The sequence below is a fragment of the Musa acuminata genome, chromosome BXJ1-1 (genome assembly GCF_036884655.1).
Source record: "Musa acuminata AAA Group cultivar baxijiao chromosome BXJ1-1, Cavendish_Baxijiao_AAA, whole genome shotgun sequence".
Taxonomy (NCBI): Eukaryota; Viridiplantae; Streptophyta; class Magnoliopsida; order Zingiberales; family Musaceae; genus Musa; species Musa acuminata.
In genome coordinates, this window is record NC_088327.1 from 10,305,305 (window position 1) to 10,324,506 (window position 19,202).

General features: G+C 40.4%; 2 protein-coding genes across 2 annotated transcripts; one reads left to right on the forward strand and one right to left on the reverse strand.

The window, feature by feature from the left end:
* Positions 1 to 822: 822 nt before the first annotated feature.
* Positions 823 to 2,436, forward strand: LOC135680543 (probable methyltransferase At1g29790). The gene has a single exon (XM_065194538.1). It carries the CDS (start codon positions 978 to 980, stop codon positions 2,256 to 2,258), a length of 1,281 nt encoding a protein of 426 aa, XP_065050610.1. The 5' UTR covers positions 823 to 977; the 3' UTR covers positions 2,259 to 2,436.
* Positions 2,437 to 2,735: 299 nt separating this feature from the next.
* LOC135672327 (auxin response factor 11-like) lies at positions 2,736 to 16,645 on the reverse strand. Its single transcript, XM_065180788.1, has 15 exons — positions 16,226 to 16,645; positions 13,235 to 16,086; positions 12,963 to 13,075; positions 12,322 to 12,420; positions 12,175 to 12,231; positions 11,439 to 11,591; positions 11,285 to 11,369; positions 10,938 to 11,028; positions 8,629 to 8,793; positions 8,410 to 8,529; positions 6,597 to 6,672; positions 6,365 to 6,500; positions 4,613 to 5,508; positions 4,327 to 4,517; positions 2,736 to 3,052 (listed from the first exon to the last, which is right to left on the reverse strand). Exons 2-15 carry the CDS (start codon positions 13,335 to 13,337, stop codon positions 2,941 to 2,943), a joined length of 2,397 nt encoding a protein of 798 aa, XP_065036860.1. The 5' UTR covers positions 13,338 to 16,086; positions 16,226 to 16,645; the 3' UTR covers positions 2,736 to 2,940.
* Between the last annotated feature and the right edge of the window lie 2,557 nt (positions 16,646 to 19,202).

Consider the following 19,202-nt stretch of genomic DNA (forward strand, 5'->3'; position numbering starts at 1 on the left):
GCAGCATTAGATCCAATCATGAAAAGCCCAAGAGAAGCACTAATCGGAGAAGAGACGACGGGAACGGAGAGCAGACCTTGGCATCCATCAGCGACATAGGGACTGCCTTGACAGCCGGTGGAACACTTACAACGATACCCAGGACCATTGGAAGAGTTCAAAACACTCACAGTGCTCACTGACGCAGGCACAAGACATCGGCAGGTTGCGGTGTACTACTTCGCAGGTCTCGTTTCCGATCTCAGAAAGAGAAGACTGGAGCAGGAACTGCAGCCTGGCTTCCATGAAGAAGAGAGAGAGTGAGAGAGAGAGAGAGAGAGAGAGAGGTTTTACCACAGTACATCTAATGCTGTCAATACAAAGATGAATCGTTGAGAAATGTTCAGATAAAAGGAACCGATTTGATCCGAAGAGAGAAATATATGGGTGTGTGTTGCAGTGCTTCCATGAATCCCAAGGTGATGGTGGTGGCACGCGAACGCACTGCCAACATTAACGGCGCAGTGGACGACAGCTCTCCCCATCGCCCTTGTGATTCCTTTTCCGTAACGTTACGTTCTCTGCTGAGTCAAAAGGCGTCTCCTATTAGCTTTATGAACCCGAACAGTCCCGAACACTGATACGGAGGCATAATCTTCTTTCCGACTTCCAATCACCACACGGGTAAAATAGTGGGTATGTAAAATGAGTGTATGCGTTAAGTTGTTATTTAAAGCGCTCTTAAGGAACACATTAGATTCGGCGGTGTGTATAATATGGTTTATTTTACGTGGTTACTGAAGTTAATGAAACCCAAGAACGAGAGAGAGAGAGAGAGAGAGGGTAACGGAAACCGACAACGATCGCCGCTTCCCCCCTCAAACCCCGCGGCTGAGACAGTGCGGGTAGTGGTGGCTACTGTGTGCGTGTGAACGAGAGAAGAAGCCAACGGCAGCAGCAGCCAGAAGGAGTCGCTGCCTCACCACTGCCTGTCGGCGATGGGCTCCGTCTCGCTCAATATTCGTGACGGCACCGCCCGCTTCCGTCGCGCCACCCTCTGCTCCTCCGCTGTTCACCTTCTGATGCTTGCCTCTGTCCTTACTACGAACCTCTTCGCCCTCTATGCCTTCACCTCCGCCCCCTCCCCCTCCGCCGTCCCTGCTTTCTTCCGCCACCACCCTGGCGTTGGCGGCGGCCGTGGCAACGTCTCCGTCATATCTGATCACGTCTCACTTATCGTCCGCGAGATCGAGGCCTCGGAGCGCCGCCTCCACATGATCGAGCGCGAGCTCGCCGGGTACGACACTCTCGACACCTCCAAGTCCTCCCTCCCCTCCGAGCTCAAGCTCTTCCTCGCCCACCACCCCCTTCCCCTCGGCCGTGACGCCCGCTCTGGAATCACCGACATGGTCGCTTCCGTCGCCGACTCCTGCGCCCGCTCCCCTGCCGCCGAGCTCCTCTCCCGCTACATGTCCTACAGGCCCGCCGCTCCATGCCCCACCGACGACTTCCTCCTTCCCCAGAAACTCGTCGCGAAGGCGTGTGAGCCCCTTCCCCGCCGCCGCTGCCTCTCCCGCCCCGCAGCCTCCTCTGCCGCCATTCCTCGACTCTCCTTCGCCCAGTCCCTCTGGAACCCGGGCGCCAAGATCCCCGGCGCCGGCATTTACGGCATCGACAAGCAAATGTGGGTGAAACCCAGGAGTAAAAACGACTTCTTGATCGACGATGTCCTGGCTCTGTGCAGTGGCGGGATCCGGATCGGGTTCGACATCGGAGGTGGAGCTGCAAACTTCGCCGCCAGGATGGCCGAGAGGAACGTCACCGTGGTGACGTCCACCCTCGAGATAGGCGGAAAGCCGATGAATGAGTTCGTGGCGGCTCGGGGCCTCTTCCCGCTGCTCCTCTCGCCGGCTCAGAGATTTCCCTTCTACGACTCGGTGTTCGATCTGGTGCACGCGATCAACGCGTTGGACGAGGGCGGCGCCCCGTCGCTGGGGCAGGCGAGCCGCACCGAGGCGCTCGAGTTCTTCATGTTCGACATCGATCGGGTTCTCAGGGCCGGCGGCGTGTTCTGGCTCGACAACGACCTCTGCACCGACGACGACAGAAAGCGCACGGTCACAAGACTACTAGAGAGACTTGGGTACAAGAAACTGAAATGGGTGGTGGGCGAGAAGGCCGACGCGAGCTCATCGGGGAAGACGCAGATACGTCTCTCGGCCGTGCTGCAGAAGCCAGCGAGAAGTCGAACTGCGTCGCATTCGCCGGAGAACAGTTGATGGGTCGATTCTTTAGATTCATGCCGACCCAATTCGTCGGCCCGTGATTGCATCCAACAGGTTTGGTCGTTTGCTGTATTCAAAATAAGAGAAACATGGGGCTAATTATGAGTGTAAAGTCACTAATTAGGTTCACTAGGAATGTGATGCAAAGAAAGAAGTAACTATTCTATGCTTACAGGAGCAAATCTGCACTGCATTGTCTTCAATTCAGCTTGTGTATCAATCATTAGTTAATCATTGATTAACCATTTTGCTGGATTTGGAAGACTGTAGCTCAACTTCATATGCTGTAGACATGTCAAAGGGCAGATAGCTGTAGGAGTTGGTAACATCCAGAAACACCAATTTTGAAGCAAACATGGGAATAAATAAACGAATGGAATCCTTAAGTTACATGAACATTCTTACTTGGCAGCATTGTTCCATTTAGTGACTTCCTTTTCTTTTCTTCGGTAAGAAATAACAGTAGGGAACCACTGCTTACGCTAAAACCCACACCAATTAAACCCATTCAATAAGCATAACCTTTTCTCACTTGAACGAAAAAGAGCAAATAATATACAAGATGGATGGGAGAGAAAAAAATACAAATAGTTCATTGGGAAACATTAGATGTCTTTGCTTCATTCTCCGAGTTGCATGGTTATCACGAGCAATGTCTCGAGAGGTGCCTTTCCTTCTACTTGATGGTACATGCAAAACCATCCATCAGCTGCATGCCTTCCTGGCTCATCTGCTGCACTTCATAAGGTGATAGAATTCTGATGCATTTGACACAGTTTATGAACTCCCTACGGGTGCAGAGAAGCAATCAACTGCTAGCAATTAGAGAGACATGATATTGCTTGAACTATATCATTCCTTGAGTGGATATTTTATGAGCAAGACATGGAGTAATGAAAGACTTGACGGTCAACCGATTAAAACACCAATGAGATTATCATTTTCAGATTGGCTTTGGCACCGTATAAAACGATGCTTGAAATGTACTTCTCGGCAATGATACCAAGATACTCAAATTGTGGTATAAAATGGCTGTCCTAATAACACTATCAATAACTATGTTCAGAGAGAGCGACAGACAGAGAGGAAGTAGAAAATTATAATGGCAATGGACTAAAGATGTGCAAGGAACCATTATGACTATGTACCCTAAAGATGCCACTATAATTTTCTCCACTTCCAGTATTTTCCTCCTTTCTTGGTGCATAGACAACAACAAGGATTCTTGGGGCCATCCAAGCAAATGCAGACGCCACTAGCCATGCATCTCTGGCACAACAAGGCTGCACTTACCATAGTTCAGCGCCCTGGAGAGGACCTTTATCCCATCAGAGGACAACCAAGATGGTTTAGGACGCTATCGACCATGACATGGCAGGAAATTTCCTTTCTGTTTTTGCTGAAATCATGCAATCAACCATGACTCCCCAGCTTCATAGCTCGGGGAGGAAGACTAGTTCATTCTGGCAGCTTCACCATACAAGAAGCATGACTTGGTGCAACAAACGCAACCAAATTGAATAGTCGAACTTGCATTGGTGATTCAGTCATCAGCACAATATTCTTGAATTGGCATGCGATGCTTATATAAACAAGGGTCCTTAAGGAACAGAATTTGACATGGCTCGTCAGTGCACACCCTTATTTTTACTCTTAAAATGGAAAGGAATCCAAAGACAAAAAATAACTGTGTAAGTAAATCAATAAGCCAATGTGGGTAGGGTAGCTCAGTCAAATTTGTCTGGGAAGAAAGATAAGTTGATCTAGAAAGCTAACCACTAGGTTGAGTGACCGAGTAAACATTTGAAACCAAAAGCTCTATGATTCACATGATGGTACTCTCAAGTTTCCATAATTGTGGGTTTGCACCACAAGACTAAATTTGGATGGAAAAAAGAATATAGCGAAAACCAAATCACCATTATATACAAATTACAAAGATCTGAAGAAAAATAATAATATTAAAACATATTTCAGAAAAGAAGAATCTTATTGGGCCTATTGGGTTATTAATGAATCAAAGCAATTGCATGGAAAAAAGGAAAGGAAAGTCAACACTTACTCCCAAGGATCATCCCCAACCAGAAGAACATCATTTTCGTAATCTATATAAACAAGCTTCCATTCTAAACCACGTGGATCATCCAGTTGTCCCTCTAATCCAAACATGCAGGCAACTGCAGATCTCAATTCATAATAATTACTAAAGCGTGTTACATCAATTGATCTTCCAACAGATCCTACTTTTTGAACCTGTTCAACAAAGATGTCATCACTTTATTAGTAAAAAAGATAATTTTTTTTGTTTATTCTTGAAGTATTTCCAATATTCGAAACTAGTACTCCACCTTAGTGTATGTTCTTAAAGGTTGTTGACATGCTTGCTTCCGGGAACCTCGGTATAAGCTGCAATCATTCGTAGCGATGATGGCAGATGATGTACCTGCAGAGCTGTCAGGGACGTCTTGTAGCGAGAATACTGAGTCTGTCATTCTTGTTGAAGTAATGTGAAACCTGGAAGATCCTATTGGACTGAGGCCGTCCATGGCTGCACCTGGAACATGGCACATATCCATGCTTTCAATGCTAGGGTCAAAATGGAGATTGCCAATTGTCTTACCCTGGTTGTTACTCTCCTCGAACAAGTCCATTATCCCATATGAGTTAGAGACACCCTGCAACACAGTGCAGTCTCCTTGAACATCTAAGTCGTGAACCTCAGATGAAAGGATGCCTTGGACAAGCAGCTCATCACCTAGGGAGTTTAATTGTGTGCCAAAATATTCTTGAATATCTGTTGTGATGCACTGGGGTGTTCCATAATCCGAAATGCAAGAGAGCTGAAATGTCTCTGTGGGCTCAAAATTGTTGGAATTTGCCATCGAAGATAAATCTGCAGAGGAAGTTGCAGCATTTTCAGCTGTAGAGAAATGTTGTTTCTGCTGCATTGCTGCTGTGGTGACTACTTCCCGCTGAGTAGAACTTCCCATTGTATGCAGTGCTGGCATAATTACTGAGAAACTTCTTGAGAGTTCACAGCTTCTAACATTCTGCAAAATACCGGCATATATGGACTGGTGATGTCCAAGCAGGCCATCACAATCAGGATTATAAGGCTTGTTAAGAAGCCTCGAAAAATTTTCTGACCCAAAACCAGCGAGGAAGTGCTGTGTGTCGACATTTCCATCTTCAGTTGGATTTGTAAATGGGTTCAAATTTACAAACTGATTGTTTATTGCAGGACCTGCAACACATAAGCAAAATAATCAGGATGTTACAAACCGAACAGTATGACATTATGAAAAGAATCACATATTTGACCCATCAAAGCATTAACTTGCACATGTACCCTCGGGAACAATATTTATTTGCAGCTGTCCCCTTGAGGTCATAGTCTACTGACTGCTGTAATCCCAATATAAGTTTAGGCTACTGTCAAACCAATCCTCAGAGCACATACATACCTTTTATTTTGTTGACTTTATCATTAGCTACACAATCTAACTGTGGTTGGTTAATGAAATTTTAGTGGAGTGCATTTTGCATGATAACAACCACATTTTGACATTGTCAGATTCTTTGCTAACCAGAAATGTCACTGGTGCAAATAAATTACACTTCATGATGCAATGATTGTTGAAACGGTACTATAGCGAACGCAGGAAAATTAGGAACATAACTAATCGGAAACATTTCCACGGCACACATCAAACTAGTATCTTCTATTCCAGTAAATCTTAGGGCTAAAGGCTTCCTGGTCCTTTCTAGCTAGGTGTCCGCAGAAAAAGGAAAAGTTATATTGTGCTATATTTTGAAATAAAATATTTGACAAAAATTTTAGTGCATTATTAAACAAAATAAAATTCCTAGGAACCAAAATATGGGCTGGATAGATCACATTATATATCTCAAGGCGAAAAAGTGTTTGCAATGAGAATAGAATTTCACAAACAAGTTCTACATCAATCTTTGGTTCCCACCTGTGCTACGATTAGAAAATCACATAGAAATCAACGTGATAGCAATTTTCTTTGTCACTGAAGGTTACAAACAAGAAAAGCCACAAAGAGTTCTCTTCCAAGCAATATGAAAACACTCACCTACATATCCAGGAAGACATTGTCTTTTTAAACTTGAAGTTACATTAGGAAATGCAAAAATACTTTCTGGGGTTTCAATTTCCCATAAGCTGACCCTATCAGGTCTTTCTCCATAACCATGTTCATACCATTCCACCTGGAAACACAAAATTAGTGCAAAAGGAGAAGTCAATCAATTTCAATCATCAACATTGATCTTTTTTTGTAAATGCATGAGCAAAATCTGACTCACTTGCAGGTTTCGCCACCTTGAATTAGGCCATCTGACAGGATCATAATCACTGATACCTACAATTGTGCCCATGTATCTACAAGAACAAGCAACACATTTCAGGATGTTAATTCCTATTAAAAAAAAGGTCCATAAATGGTACATAATGAGTTTACTGAATTTGTAGAACTTAAGCACCAAAGAAAATAATTATTGTCGAGCACATTTAGGCAGCATGATGAAAACTCGTGTTTATACATACCCATACTTCTAAGCATATAGACATATCACTTGAAATTTTCCCCATGGTCATCGAGGCAAAGCAGTAGGAAAATAGCTAAGCATATCATTACCTATAAGCTTGTTCAGAAAACTATAATTTCCTAATTAAACGAATGTATCAACTTTCCACTAAAGAAAATTATTTAAGATTTCTTCCAAACTTAATCTATAAACTTTCCACCAAACGAAGGGCATCGTCTATAATGGTAAATTAGGTTCTGTTGGGTGGAGAAGTGGCAGCTTTGAAAAGAAGGCATATGCCTCAAAAAGAAGACAGCCTGAGAATGGCCATGTGCTAAAACCAAAGAAGCTATATTTATTTATATCTTGTGCTTCTGCATATTAAGCAAAATTAACTAACGCAATTTGGAAGCAATAATAAAGATAGCATATACAGTTAATTGGATTTCTTGTCCTGGAGAGAATTCTTATGAGTCAAATCAATGGACATATTGCATCATAATAAACTACGTATAGCACTGCAATAGTGATTGACAAATAATGAGCACCTAAGGGCAGTGGAAATAGAAGTTCGATTTTGGTCTACTTAGGTGTGAGTAAAAATATATCACTGGCAGTCTGAACCAATAGGTCAAACTAAGCCTTTTCTGAAGATTTAGAAATTCCTAATTTTCATCATAACAAATTCAGTGGCAAAAGAATAAAAGAGATTCATCAGAGAAAACAATGAACCATGGGATTCATTACAGAAATCATCAAGGCCTAAAATAACAGTCTGGTGCTACTACCAATCAGCAGCCGGACCAGTATGGTTCCGATATGTATCGACATACTGATGCTTGGCATGTGTTTGTCTGACATGGACCAGAGAGAAGTAGGGAGATAAAGAGGGCAGGGAGAAAACGAGGTGAAGAGGAGGGAGGAAGAAAGGTTTGGTTGAAGAGGAAGAGGCTTACCAGAGGTCAAGCAGGAGGCAGCAACCCTTACAAGGTGGAGCAGGTAATGACAATGGGGCAAGATGGAGGAGGCAATGGTGGTGATGCAATGGCAAAAAGGAAGTGGCAAAGGAAGGGAACAGAGAGAGAACATGAAAGAAAGAACATATATGAGGAGGCAAAGAAATGAAGAAAAAAAAAGAAGAAAAAAATATATCTTGAAATTGAACGTAGGTGATCATGGAGTAGGTCTATCACTCAGTACACCCTGTTTTAACTTTAAAATCTGGTTGGTATGCTTGGTATGGTAATTATACCAGGTAGAATGAAACAATACTAAACAATAATATTGGTTCATGATTGAATCAATAAATACTATGCACAGTTTGGTACACCCGCTACAATGGTATGAACTAGAAATGGTTGGTTCCATACCAGTTTATAATTGGACGGGTAATAACTGACCTGTACCAACCATTATGTCTGATTTTAAATAACTTGAAATTATTACATACATGACTATTACGGTTGATACTCGAAATCACAAACTAATGAATATTTATGCTTTGATCCCATAGAACAATTGCTATACTTGAACTGACAACAACAACTACCATATCAACAGCAAGACACCAAAGTGATGATAGGAAAACAACCTGCGTTTACTTGACTCCTCAGTTTCAAACATCATGCCAAATCTCATCCCAATTGATACCTGGGTATATGCAGCTTTATGATACTTGGTCATAGGAATTATAAACTCAGAAGGACATGCTCTGAGGAAAAAACAAAGAAATATTAATAAACAAGAATCAAGAACAAAAATAGCTCAAAGTTTTAAAACATGGTGATCAAACAAGAGCAAAACAATGTACCTAGGATTATAGAGCACAGTGAATGGGCTCTTACTTGCCGCAGCATGAGCTGCTGCAGCAAGGACACCAATATGCATACTGTCAGCGGAAAGTACAGATGATGTTAGGGCTGTTAGTTTACGGTTGGCACATCTAACACCCAAGAGTAGCTGCGAGTTCTCATCCCTGCATGCACTACACATTTCATTAGTTTCTGGTGATGATTTTTTTTTTCCAAAAGTTAAAATGCTCGAACTAGCCCCACACAGCAATTCAAAGTGTGCATGTATATACATCAAGTAAAACCAAAAATCTTCAACTATTAAAATAGCAATTCCTAACATATGACCTTCTACATAAGCATAAACTTCCAATATATTCCAATTAAATGAATTTGCTATACATTATTCATGTGTCAAGCTGCCCAAGGCTTGATTGTGCTCCGACTAGCATAATGACGATAATAAAAAATATCTGATGCCTACATTCTGGTTTCACATAATAACAAGCATCTAATAAAGGAAGCATGGGAATGCCTGCTTCCTTGTTCCCCGTACTTGAGCACTAATAAGAAATTCTGAAAAGAACAGAGTAAATCATTTCGGATTTTTCTTCTCACAAATTGATGACTTTTCGTAGGGGAGACATTTTTTTTCCAACCCATCCAACAGACCTGAACCAACCTAGATGAGGGACAAACAAACAGATCTGAGAACAGCTCCATTGTTTCAGATGTATGTTCCAACAAATACAACCCTCACTCTAAGACCAGATTGGCTCCACCTTCAGGCATTTGATCGAAGCAGATCATAATTGCTTGGTCACTGTTAGATTTGGTTGAATGGATCGAGGTCTCACTCAGATCAAATCTTTGTGCTTTCTTAATTTTATAAAAAATGTGGACCAGTAGGTATGCTTTGCATTCTGAGTCAATAATCAGGATGAGACCAGGTTGGTGCAGATTCATTTAGAAGAGATTAGTACAAAATTGTAAGTTGACTTCATATGATATATAAAATGAAAATCCAAATCAAACCAGGTTTGTGGGAATAAATGAAACTAACAGGAGATGCCGTTGTTATAAAGTTACACAATTTTCAGTAGGTTTCCTTTCTGGTACAACAATTGTTCATAAGACTCCTCTATAATTGTTTGATGGCATGGATTAGCTTATAATGGATCTGCAAACCCTTTATTCCTTAAGTTGTGCATCAAGAATATCAGAAAGCCTTCTATAGGGTATATAACACACTGATTAGAAATGGACATTTTGGAGTTCACATGCACAAGAGACTGGGAAGTGGGAACAACTATAGTAAATTTGCTATCAGCCTAGAAGAGCTAACTGTTGATAAAGAAATCTCTACCAGACTTCAAAGAAGGTTTTGCAACACTATGGATGGATAAACCAGCAAGCCTTATTCTAGAGAAATGCCTCAAATCATTAGGAGACAGGGACCTACATTGCTTGATCTCAAACTTACAATAAGAGTTAGTCAAGATTGGGTGACATGGACACAGAAATCATCTTCAAAAACCTATGCAGTCAGAAAAGTGTTCATAGATCCACCTTAAGCAGGTCGTGCCATCAAATAACTACCAACAAGCCTTACATTAATTATATTAGCAAACTACTAAAACATTTCAAACTAAAACCAGCATCTCAACAGTTCATCTGTTTCCAACAAGGTAAGGTTTGAGTTGACTAAAAGAAGAATATATAAAAAAAATCAGAATTTATTCAACCTACAACACTGACCATGATTCATATCTGGGCTCTTGGATGTGGCAGTTCTATGGTATGTTTGATATTGTCCTGACTAAGGCACATACCTAACTCAAGTTTTGATTTTTTTGCCAACCTGAACTCGTCAATAATTTGTTACTTTCACACTCATAGTAATTGAAATTTCAGCGATACTATTGGAAGGAAGAAAATTTTAACAAGACATCACCAAAACAGCATAATCATAGGAAGTCCTTGGGAAAATATTTTTTGAACCCTCACGTTGTCTTAAAAACCAGCACATATCATGTTAGTTTCCAATTGTTCGTATAAGAATAGAATAGATAAACTTTGAAATGACCAAGATAATTATTCTGTAAGAACTTCGGAGAATAACTCTATATATCTTATGAACCTGGACACTGGCTATGAGAAATCTACACTATATATCTTCTATGATCTTGTAGAATACAACATTTAAAGCACTGAAAGAACAATCATTCAATAATTTCCAAGTTTCTAGGATTTGAAAAGCCAATACCAAGATCATATTGTAATATAATTACAATCAGAAACATATTTTCCTCATGTTCTGCCATTTTACCTGAGAAACAAAACAGAATCACCAGCTTTAAGCTTTTTTGCACCCACAAACAGACTCCATCCAGTGGTCAAAAGATGTCTCTTCGGGTGTCCTGGAAAGAAGAGGAAAGCATTCTGTTACTTACAACATTTGTATCGATATAAATAAATGCAAAATGGTGGAACTCTATATTGGCAGAAAATGCTTATTTGTGAGCACAAGAGTATGGGACATAACAATGCAGGATATTTCTGCTTAAACCATTTGTTGAATTTCCAGGAAATCATCTAAGATGAGAAAGTTGGAACTAGCTAGCAAGTATAAAACCATGGATGTAATGGTAACTCAAAATATGCCTATCCTCCCACCACGATAGATGTGTCGAAATGTCCACAAGTTATCGTGCAAATCCCTGATGATAAGTTCCTGATTTGGAGGTTGCATTGAATAATCCTGGGAAATATAAGCAAGTTTAAAGGCATGTCCAATAGAAAGTCAGCAGAAAATTAATCGACTCCTCACCAAATGTGGAAATAGCTTTTCAGCAGCCCTTCGAGGTACTGAGAATCCACCATGTTTGCTAGTATCACTTACAGTTAAAATCTTACAGAAGAACTCAGTTGGGTGCTTACATCTAGTATGACCTAGATCTGGAATAGGAAAGACATCATTTTCCTGAAAGGAAAAGAGAAAGATAAGAATCACAATACTATTACGAATCCTCCCTTGAACTAATAGCTCAAATAGTACATTTTAATTTTCACTATAATGCCATCATATCTTCATCATAGTGTTGCATGAAGTGGTGCATTGCAAATGCAAGCTTCTAAGTCACTGTGAAGCACTCAGGTCTTATCCACCTAGTAAACATCTTCTCTCAACTCCAAGTCCTGGAGAACAATATTAGGAACCAACAAATGCACACTTTTTTGCTGCACTCTTATAATTTAACCTTCTCAAACTCAAATGAGTGGTAATCGAATTCTCCCACAAGAAAAGAGAAGCGTCATTATAACTAACAAGATTAACTTGCACACAGACGTAGAATTACAATATGTTATGACTCAATCTCCAACATCTAAGGGAAAAACATCAATTCACAAGAAAACTAGCATGACTTTGGTTTCTCTGTCTTTTATAAAGCAACATAAAAGCTGTCTAGGGATGATCAATGATTATTATAAGAGAAATCTGATTCCAAGAATGTAAACATAAGTATCAAAATATGTAATTCAAAGAAGCAAAATGAAAATCTTACAGAAGTTACTGGCTGAAGGGTCATCAGAGCATATATTTCATCCGTCTCCTTGTCAGCCTACGAATATGTGCCAATTAGAAAAAGCAAGTATTCAGAAATATTTTAAATAAAGAAATAGTAGAAACCAACATCACCTACTATACTCACATGTAGTGTAACATTGCGAACTTGGCACATAAATTGAGATGGGAGATATGTGTAGGCAGGAATCTGTGAGTTTGCTATTTTTCTAGTTGAAGAAGTCACCTGACCAGAAGCCAGAAGATAATTAACAAACCAAAGAATGATATTTTGGCTCAGAAATGATGGCTTCAAGCAAACTTGACAACATCCATCCCATAAATAAAAAAATAGCCAAATATAACCAATAAAAATTAGTTTGGATATGTAATGTCTAAATGTGAGTTGCATTTAATCCAGCCTAACATATGTGATTATCAATGGCGTTCCGATCATAATAGGAATCAAAATTTTGAAACTTTTAACATGCAGAAGAAGCCATTCTACCAAAATTTTAGTCTTTCATTCTTAACCCAGATCCCTCAAGTGTTAATCTAGGCTTGTTAGAAACTTTCTGGACAGAGAAAAAACTGTTTGTCAAATCACAACAAATATCAATAAGACAAGAAATTTGAAGTCTGTTTTTCTATTAACAAATGCTTGTGCAAATTTTTGAATGTCATTTTGCTGCCGAAGATTCCGAGCTAGGTGATCTCCAGGAAAGATGATATAAAGACAAGACAAGAATCCGTATCCACAATACATGAGATGATCAGAAAGAAAAGAACCAGTTCAATGTGTCCCTGTGGAAAATAGTATACTAGGCTTCCAGGTTGAGGCAATGATACAAGTGGTCCAGCACAGGCATGCCAAAGCTCAGAATTTAACACCTTTCTTGCACCTACAAATAAAAGTAAGCTGAATATTTTCTTCAATTCAACAACAAGTGAATGAACAAACAAAAAAAATCTTAAGTAAATGAGCATACTTCCACCAAATATTACATTTATGCAAAATGAGCATTATACAGGAAGGTGTAATGAAGAAGAAAATCACTCACTTGGCTTGCTTGGAACTTCACCCAAGAGCTTCATTTCATCTAGCAGTGCTGCAGCGTTTATTAGACCGCAGACTCGGACATTTGTTTGAACGGAAGACATCATCAACCAGCAATCTTAGAAGATTAACTTGTATTGAGACAAAACTGAAGACAGAATGCTGAACAACAGCCTCTCCCCGCAACATAAGAGGAACCTCCACACTGCACTCTTCATCCCGTGAACCAAAAACCTCCCTTAAACACCCTACCACAAAGTCAGTGGTGTCACGTTCCAAACACCAGAAGCAACAGCCCATTGAACATACTTTAACAGCATTAGCATTCGGAGGACACCACTTCAGCAGCATCCACTTTACATCTTCAAGCACAGAACATCCTTTAACGCTCGTCTGAGCAGAGAAAGACAAGTTGCGGTAATTGTCCATACAGAACATACTTTAATGCTCGTCTTTATGCAAAACCTTTATCTCCGTAATGTGTACCTTGTGTCTTGCACTTGAAGTGTCTTCTGTTGTCATTGATTATGCACATGTTTTACATCTGTTTTGCTTGATTTGACTGACATTGAGAAACATCTTTGACGGTTTATCGATTTCTTTGACATTGGTGTGTGAGATTTTTCTTTCATCAATATGGCATTTCTTTCTCTAGCATGCATCAAAGAAGACTACACCATTGCATTGACCCATTAACATAACGAGCTAGGACCCATTAACTTTTTCTACTTGTTGTGATAGACTTCAACTGCTGGAAGAATCTCATATCTTAGGAAACAAGGATACAACAATTCCAGGTGACAAGTACGAACTGGCTTAACAAGTACAGGTTTCTATTTAAAAATTACAATGAAAATGTATATGCCCTAAAGTTTAAAATGGGCTTAAATGTCATCGAAGCAAGATAGTCTACAATACTCATCTTTGCACCAAAGCAGATGTGCCAAGAAAAGCACAATTATCTTTTGCAAAATTTTTTTTAAAAAAAAAGCTGCTTTATTCACCACTTAAAGTGATTATCAATCTGATGCCAATAATGGTTGAAAAAGAATCGAGATTATGGAAGTGATGAACATACATACATACACAGCCACAAGCATTTCTTTGAACAAATTCTTCCTTTGTTATAAACTAATGGTAAACATTCTGTCTGATTCATGGAATTATCTACTAGCTCTCTGGGCATTCCGATCTATGATCGCAACTCATGATTCAGTTCATAGGCACCAGTCCCATGTCTTTTTCCCTTCCTTTTGATATGCAACATCTTAATATTCATTCACCATTGTCCTAGCTAAGTCCACCAATCAAGAGGCTATCCTTCACAAATCCAACAGAGGAAGAAGATTGACAAGCTCTAATCATTCATGTTAGGGGTGCTAATTCAACTATAATTTCCCCTTTTTTTGAAATAATGAACCGGGTATCGGCATAGCGAATTACCTGGGTAATTGATATTTATCTGGTAGATCCACAACCAATCCAGAGTTTAAGCTCTAGACAAACTGCACGTTTACAACTACGTCCACTAACATGCTTCGTATAGATGACTTCAATTTCTAGGAAAGACCTCAGAAACAGAAGCTTATATAAGGGATTATGCTCACAATGATTATGGCTGGAACCAAACGAACCAAATTGAGAGAGACCGATTGATCGACTGTTGTTGTGAATGGTGATAGGAAAGATCATAGTAGTACCTGTTAGCATGATGACGTTGGATTTTGGGAAGCTGTAGCAATTGATGAGGAGGTACTTCATACACTTGGCATCATTTATACACCCCATAAGCTCGTTTGGCGTGTTCCGATCCGTGACCCCGCAAATCACCGCTTTCTTTCGCTCACTGACACCCGGCTTCGGCGGCGGGGCTATCTTTCGCTCACCACCCTATCTTTCGCTCACCACCACCCGGCTTCGGTGGTGGCGATAGCCCCGCCATCCCGATCCATGACCCTGCAAATCACCGCTTTCTTTAGCTCACCGCCACCCGGCTTCGGCGGCGGCGAAAGCCCCAACGATGGCGACGGGTGCGGGAGGGAGCCAGGAGGGAGAAGGGGATGAGAAGCCTCCGGAGGCGCTGGGACGCCCCAAGAATTGGACACGTAGGAGATGGACTTGCAGATGGTGCATCGCACGGACGACACCCCCGGCGGTAGCTGCAGCGGGGTGTGGCAGTGGGAACAATTAATCAGCATTATCGTCAGATGGATCTGATTGAGAAGGCAGAGGCTCGGATGGCCCGTCGGCGGCGAAGATGGGAATGGAGGAGACGGAGGAGAACGGACTGGCAGAGTTGACGTGGATTGGTGAATTCAAACACCCGCGCCTTCGTCCTGTTCTGACATCATGGTCTTCTTAAGATTGCACCGCTCTAAGTCTTAAGTCACAATATCTCCATGATGGAATAGTAAAAAACTGAGTAGCAAGTATTCTGACATCATGGTCCACACAATGATATCTCAATCTGACCGCAACCAGAAATGAAGCATTGAGTTCTTCACTTCAGGACAAGGTATAGGTTAGAGATGTAAAAAAAACAACAACACGCTGCATTGTATATAAGTTCAAATATCAAACCATAAAAATATTCACTCTAAGTCATTCTTCAATTTTAAGTTAAAAACTCTTCTAAAAATGAAAAGTTTTAAAGGCATCATAAACGTCCTTTGTATCACTGTGGACGGAGCCTTTTTGGCGTCGTTTTCTACGAATAAGGACAACAAGCGTTTTGAAATATGAGCAAAACGAGAGAAAAGAGTCACGGCAGCGTTGGGGCGAAGCCTGGTGGGGGAGAACAAGCGTTTTGAAATAAGGACAACGAGCGTTTTGAAATAAGGACAACGCACATCCGTCCTGCATCCAGAACCACGAACATCACAATCAATCTATCCAGAGCGCATCAAGTAAGATCTCAAGTAAACAATCCTTCAGAATTTAACGTGGATGGGTCGAAGGAAACCGAATGACAAAGGGGAAAGGATGCGGCACTCACTACAACCAGATGCCACGAAGCGAATGTCGACGCCGACGAGCGGGCGAAGCCTGGTGGGGGAGACGAGGTTCGCAGCATTGGGGCCCCCCATCCGGCCCAGCATGTCCCAGTTGGTACCCCCGCAGTATAGGACCTCCCCAGCGGCGGGCGCCACGGCAGCGGTCTCCCCCTCCTCCGGCTTGGTGTCCGCGCCGGTTGCTGACATCTCGACGACGGGGCGGCGGAGGAGTTTAGGGTTTCGCTCTGCCCTAAGAAAATAATAAGAGGAAAAGAAAGGGAAAAATAAACGAAAGACGCGAGCACGGGAGAGAGCGAGCGAGATGGAGGGATTCGGGGGCGGCGGCTTTTAATGTTTTGGCGCGGAAGGTAAGGATTGAACCCGTTCGTTATCTTTTGCTCTCCCTCTCTCTCCTCAAGTGCCTCGCGCTTTTGATATACGACGCGGGATTGGATTTCTTGTGGGGCATATTTAAATGAAAAGAAAAAGAAAAGTACGAGACGGGACAACGACGGGTCGGGCAAGCTGGTTCGGCTTCGGTGCTTCGGGTAAGACACGGATCAGGGATGGACGTCCCTTTCCATTCGACGATTGTGTGTGACCGCGTTGTCCAGCAAATAACTGTCAGCCATCGCATCGTTGACGACTCGGCTGAGACAGGTGACTGTCGGGAGTCGGATAGAGATGCCTATCACGATCAAGGCAGCAAACACGGCTAACGAGGTCTAGACGACAAGGCCCCTCTTTCCCCCGTCATCGTCTCGCCTTTGGGACCGCGTCCGCCAGCTTACAAACACATTTGCCCGCCGCTTCGTTGCTGGCTCGGACGTGACAGATGATCCGGAGCACTCAGGGAGGGATGCCTCCACAACAAGACAGCAAACACAGCATAAACCTCATTCGATAAATTTATATTCGATAAGTTTTACACTCAAAACATTCGTCTAATCTTCTTAGATATGCTTATCAAAGATCATAACCTTATATTTATAGTTTTATCATTGCAAAAAGAAAAGTGCATCTATTTAAGTAAATAAAAAAATTAATAATAAGATGGGAATGGAGGAGACAAGAGGGAAGAGTGTGATGATATGTCATCTGTGATGAAAATCTATCACCTTTCAAGATGAAAATCTTGATAGAATGATTATTCTACGCTACAAAAAGATTCTTCTAATATAGATAACTGCAATAAGTGCGCTGGGGAGACGTATATCTTATTTTTATGATAATTTAAAAAAAAAACTTTTTTTGAAAGGTATTATTATTTTATAATATTTTTTATAATTTTATAAATATCCCTCGTGAGGATATGCATATCGTTTTCACTCCGTTATGATTATCTTTATCTTGTTACATTCATTGTATCATATCTATGCAATCGAATCCACCCCATCATGAGGGTTCACTGCCTTCGCCACATCGATTGTGAATCGAGCATGGGGGTGGTGATAGGCTTTTACTTTATGCACTTTATCATCACATGCTTCCTCTTCATCGGTTTTGCCCCTCATAATCACTAGATCAAAAGATAAACAACTTGAGAGGAGTCATGGTTGATGAGAACAACAATCTACCTTCAATATCACTCGAGTGGATAAAATACACCTACCTATTTGCTAGTCAATTAGGCAAGGGTGTGAGTGATGCGAACAAGGGGGAGGAGGCCATGGGAGCTACGACAAAAAAATACTTAGCAACAACCACGAGAAATAGATCTTCCATTGTATAGGAGGTGACGGCGCTCAAGAGGGTATAAACAGCCCTCACAAACCTAAGTACAAAATATAATATTAATTAACACAACAGATGTCTCCTCTCACAAGATTACTATCCGTGACATCATTCACATGGGTGAAAATAATAAGCGATAGATGATGATAAGGGACATTAATGAGATTAAAAAAAAGATTTCATAAAAAAATAAAATATCTTATCAAGAAAAAAAATAAAGTTTTAAAAAATATTATAAAAGTAAGATATACTTTTTTCTAGAAATAAAGATGATTGAAAGTTTAACTTGAAAATACTAAAGCAGTTTCTTATAATTTAATTGATTAATTTATCGTATTAGATGTATTTTGGACTTGAATATATCTCCTTTAACACATTCTTTCGAGTTTGTCTAGTAGTGCCTGTGAAATATCCTAATTAGCCCTATATTATAGATGGATAAGATTAATATTAACTTATAAGAATTTAATGAGTATATTACAATTAACTTCAGCTTAAATATTTTAGTTAACGATTAGGGTCAAATAAAATTTATAGCCAATCAGACCCAAATCCTAACATTTTTGTATTAGAGCAAAACATAATATTTAGGAGCTCGAATAGGAAATAACTATCTAGGGATGAAATTAGAGAACTCTTCAATTTGATCTATAGTCTCATATAAGTGGACAAAATTAAGATTCGCTTATAAGATTTTGATGGTTTATGTTAAAATGAAATTAATAGACCAATTAACCTATCAAACTCGAGTCATGATAATCTAAGTATAATATCGTTTTATCCTCACAATTAGGTGTTTGAGGACAAGACAAGATCATAATCTTATATTTATAATTTATCATTGCAAAAAAAAAAGGTACATCTACTTAAGTAAATAACAAAAGGCTAATAATACTTAAAAATCTATTTTATTTATAACGAAAGGAAAAAAAATTCAGAAAAGTCAATCATTCCTAAAAACAAATAAATATATGATATTCACAAAAATCCAAAAATTCATTATATTTTCAGATATTTTAAGAATTTACAAATGATATATACACATTCATATATTATTAATTAGTTTTACTTAAGTTAATGACACTAATGACCTTTTGTTAGTATATACTTTTACATATTTATCCTTCTACCTTTCAATTTTAGCATATAACATCTTTGCCAACTCAATACAAATATAAGTAACTCGGGAGGGTTTGTATGTAATTTTGCATACTCGGTTATATCACATCGACCCGCATCGTAGTT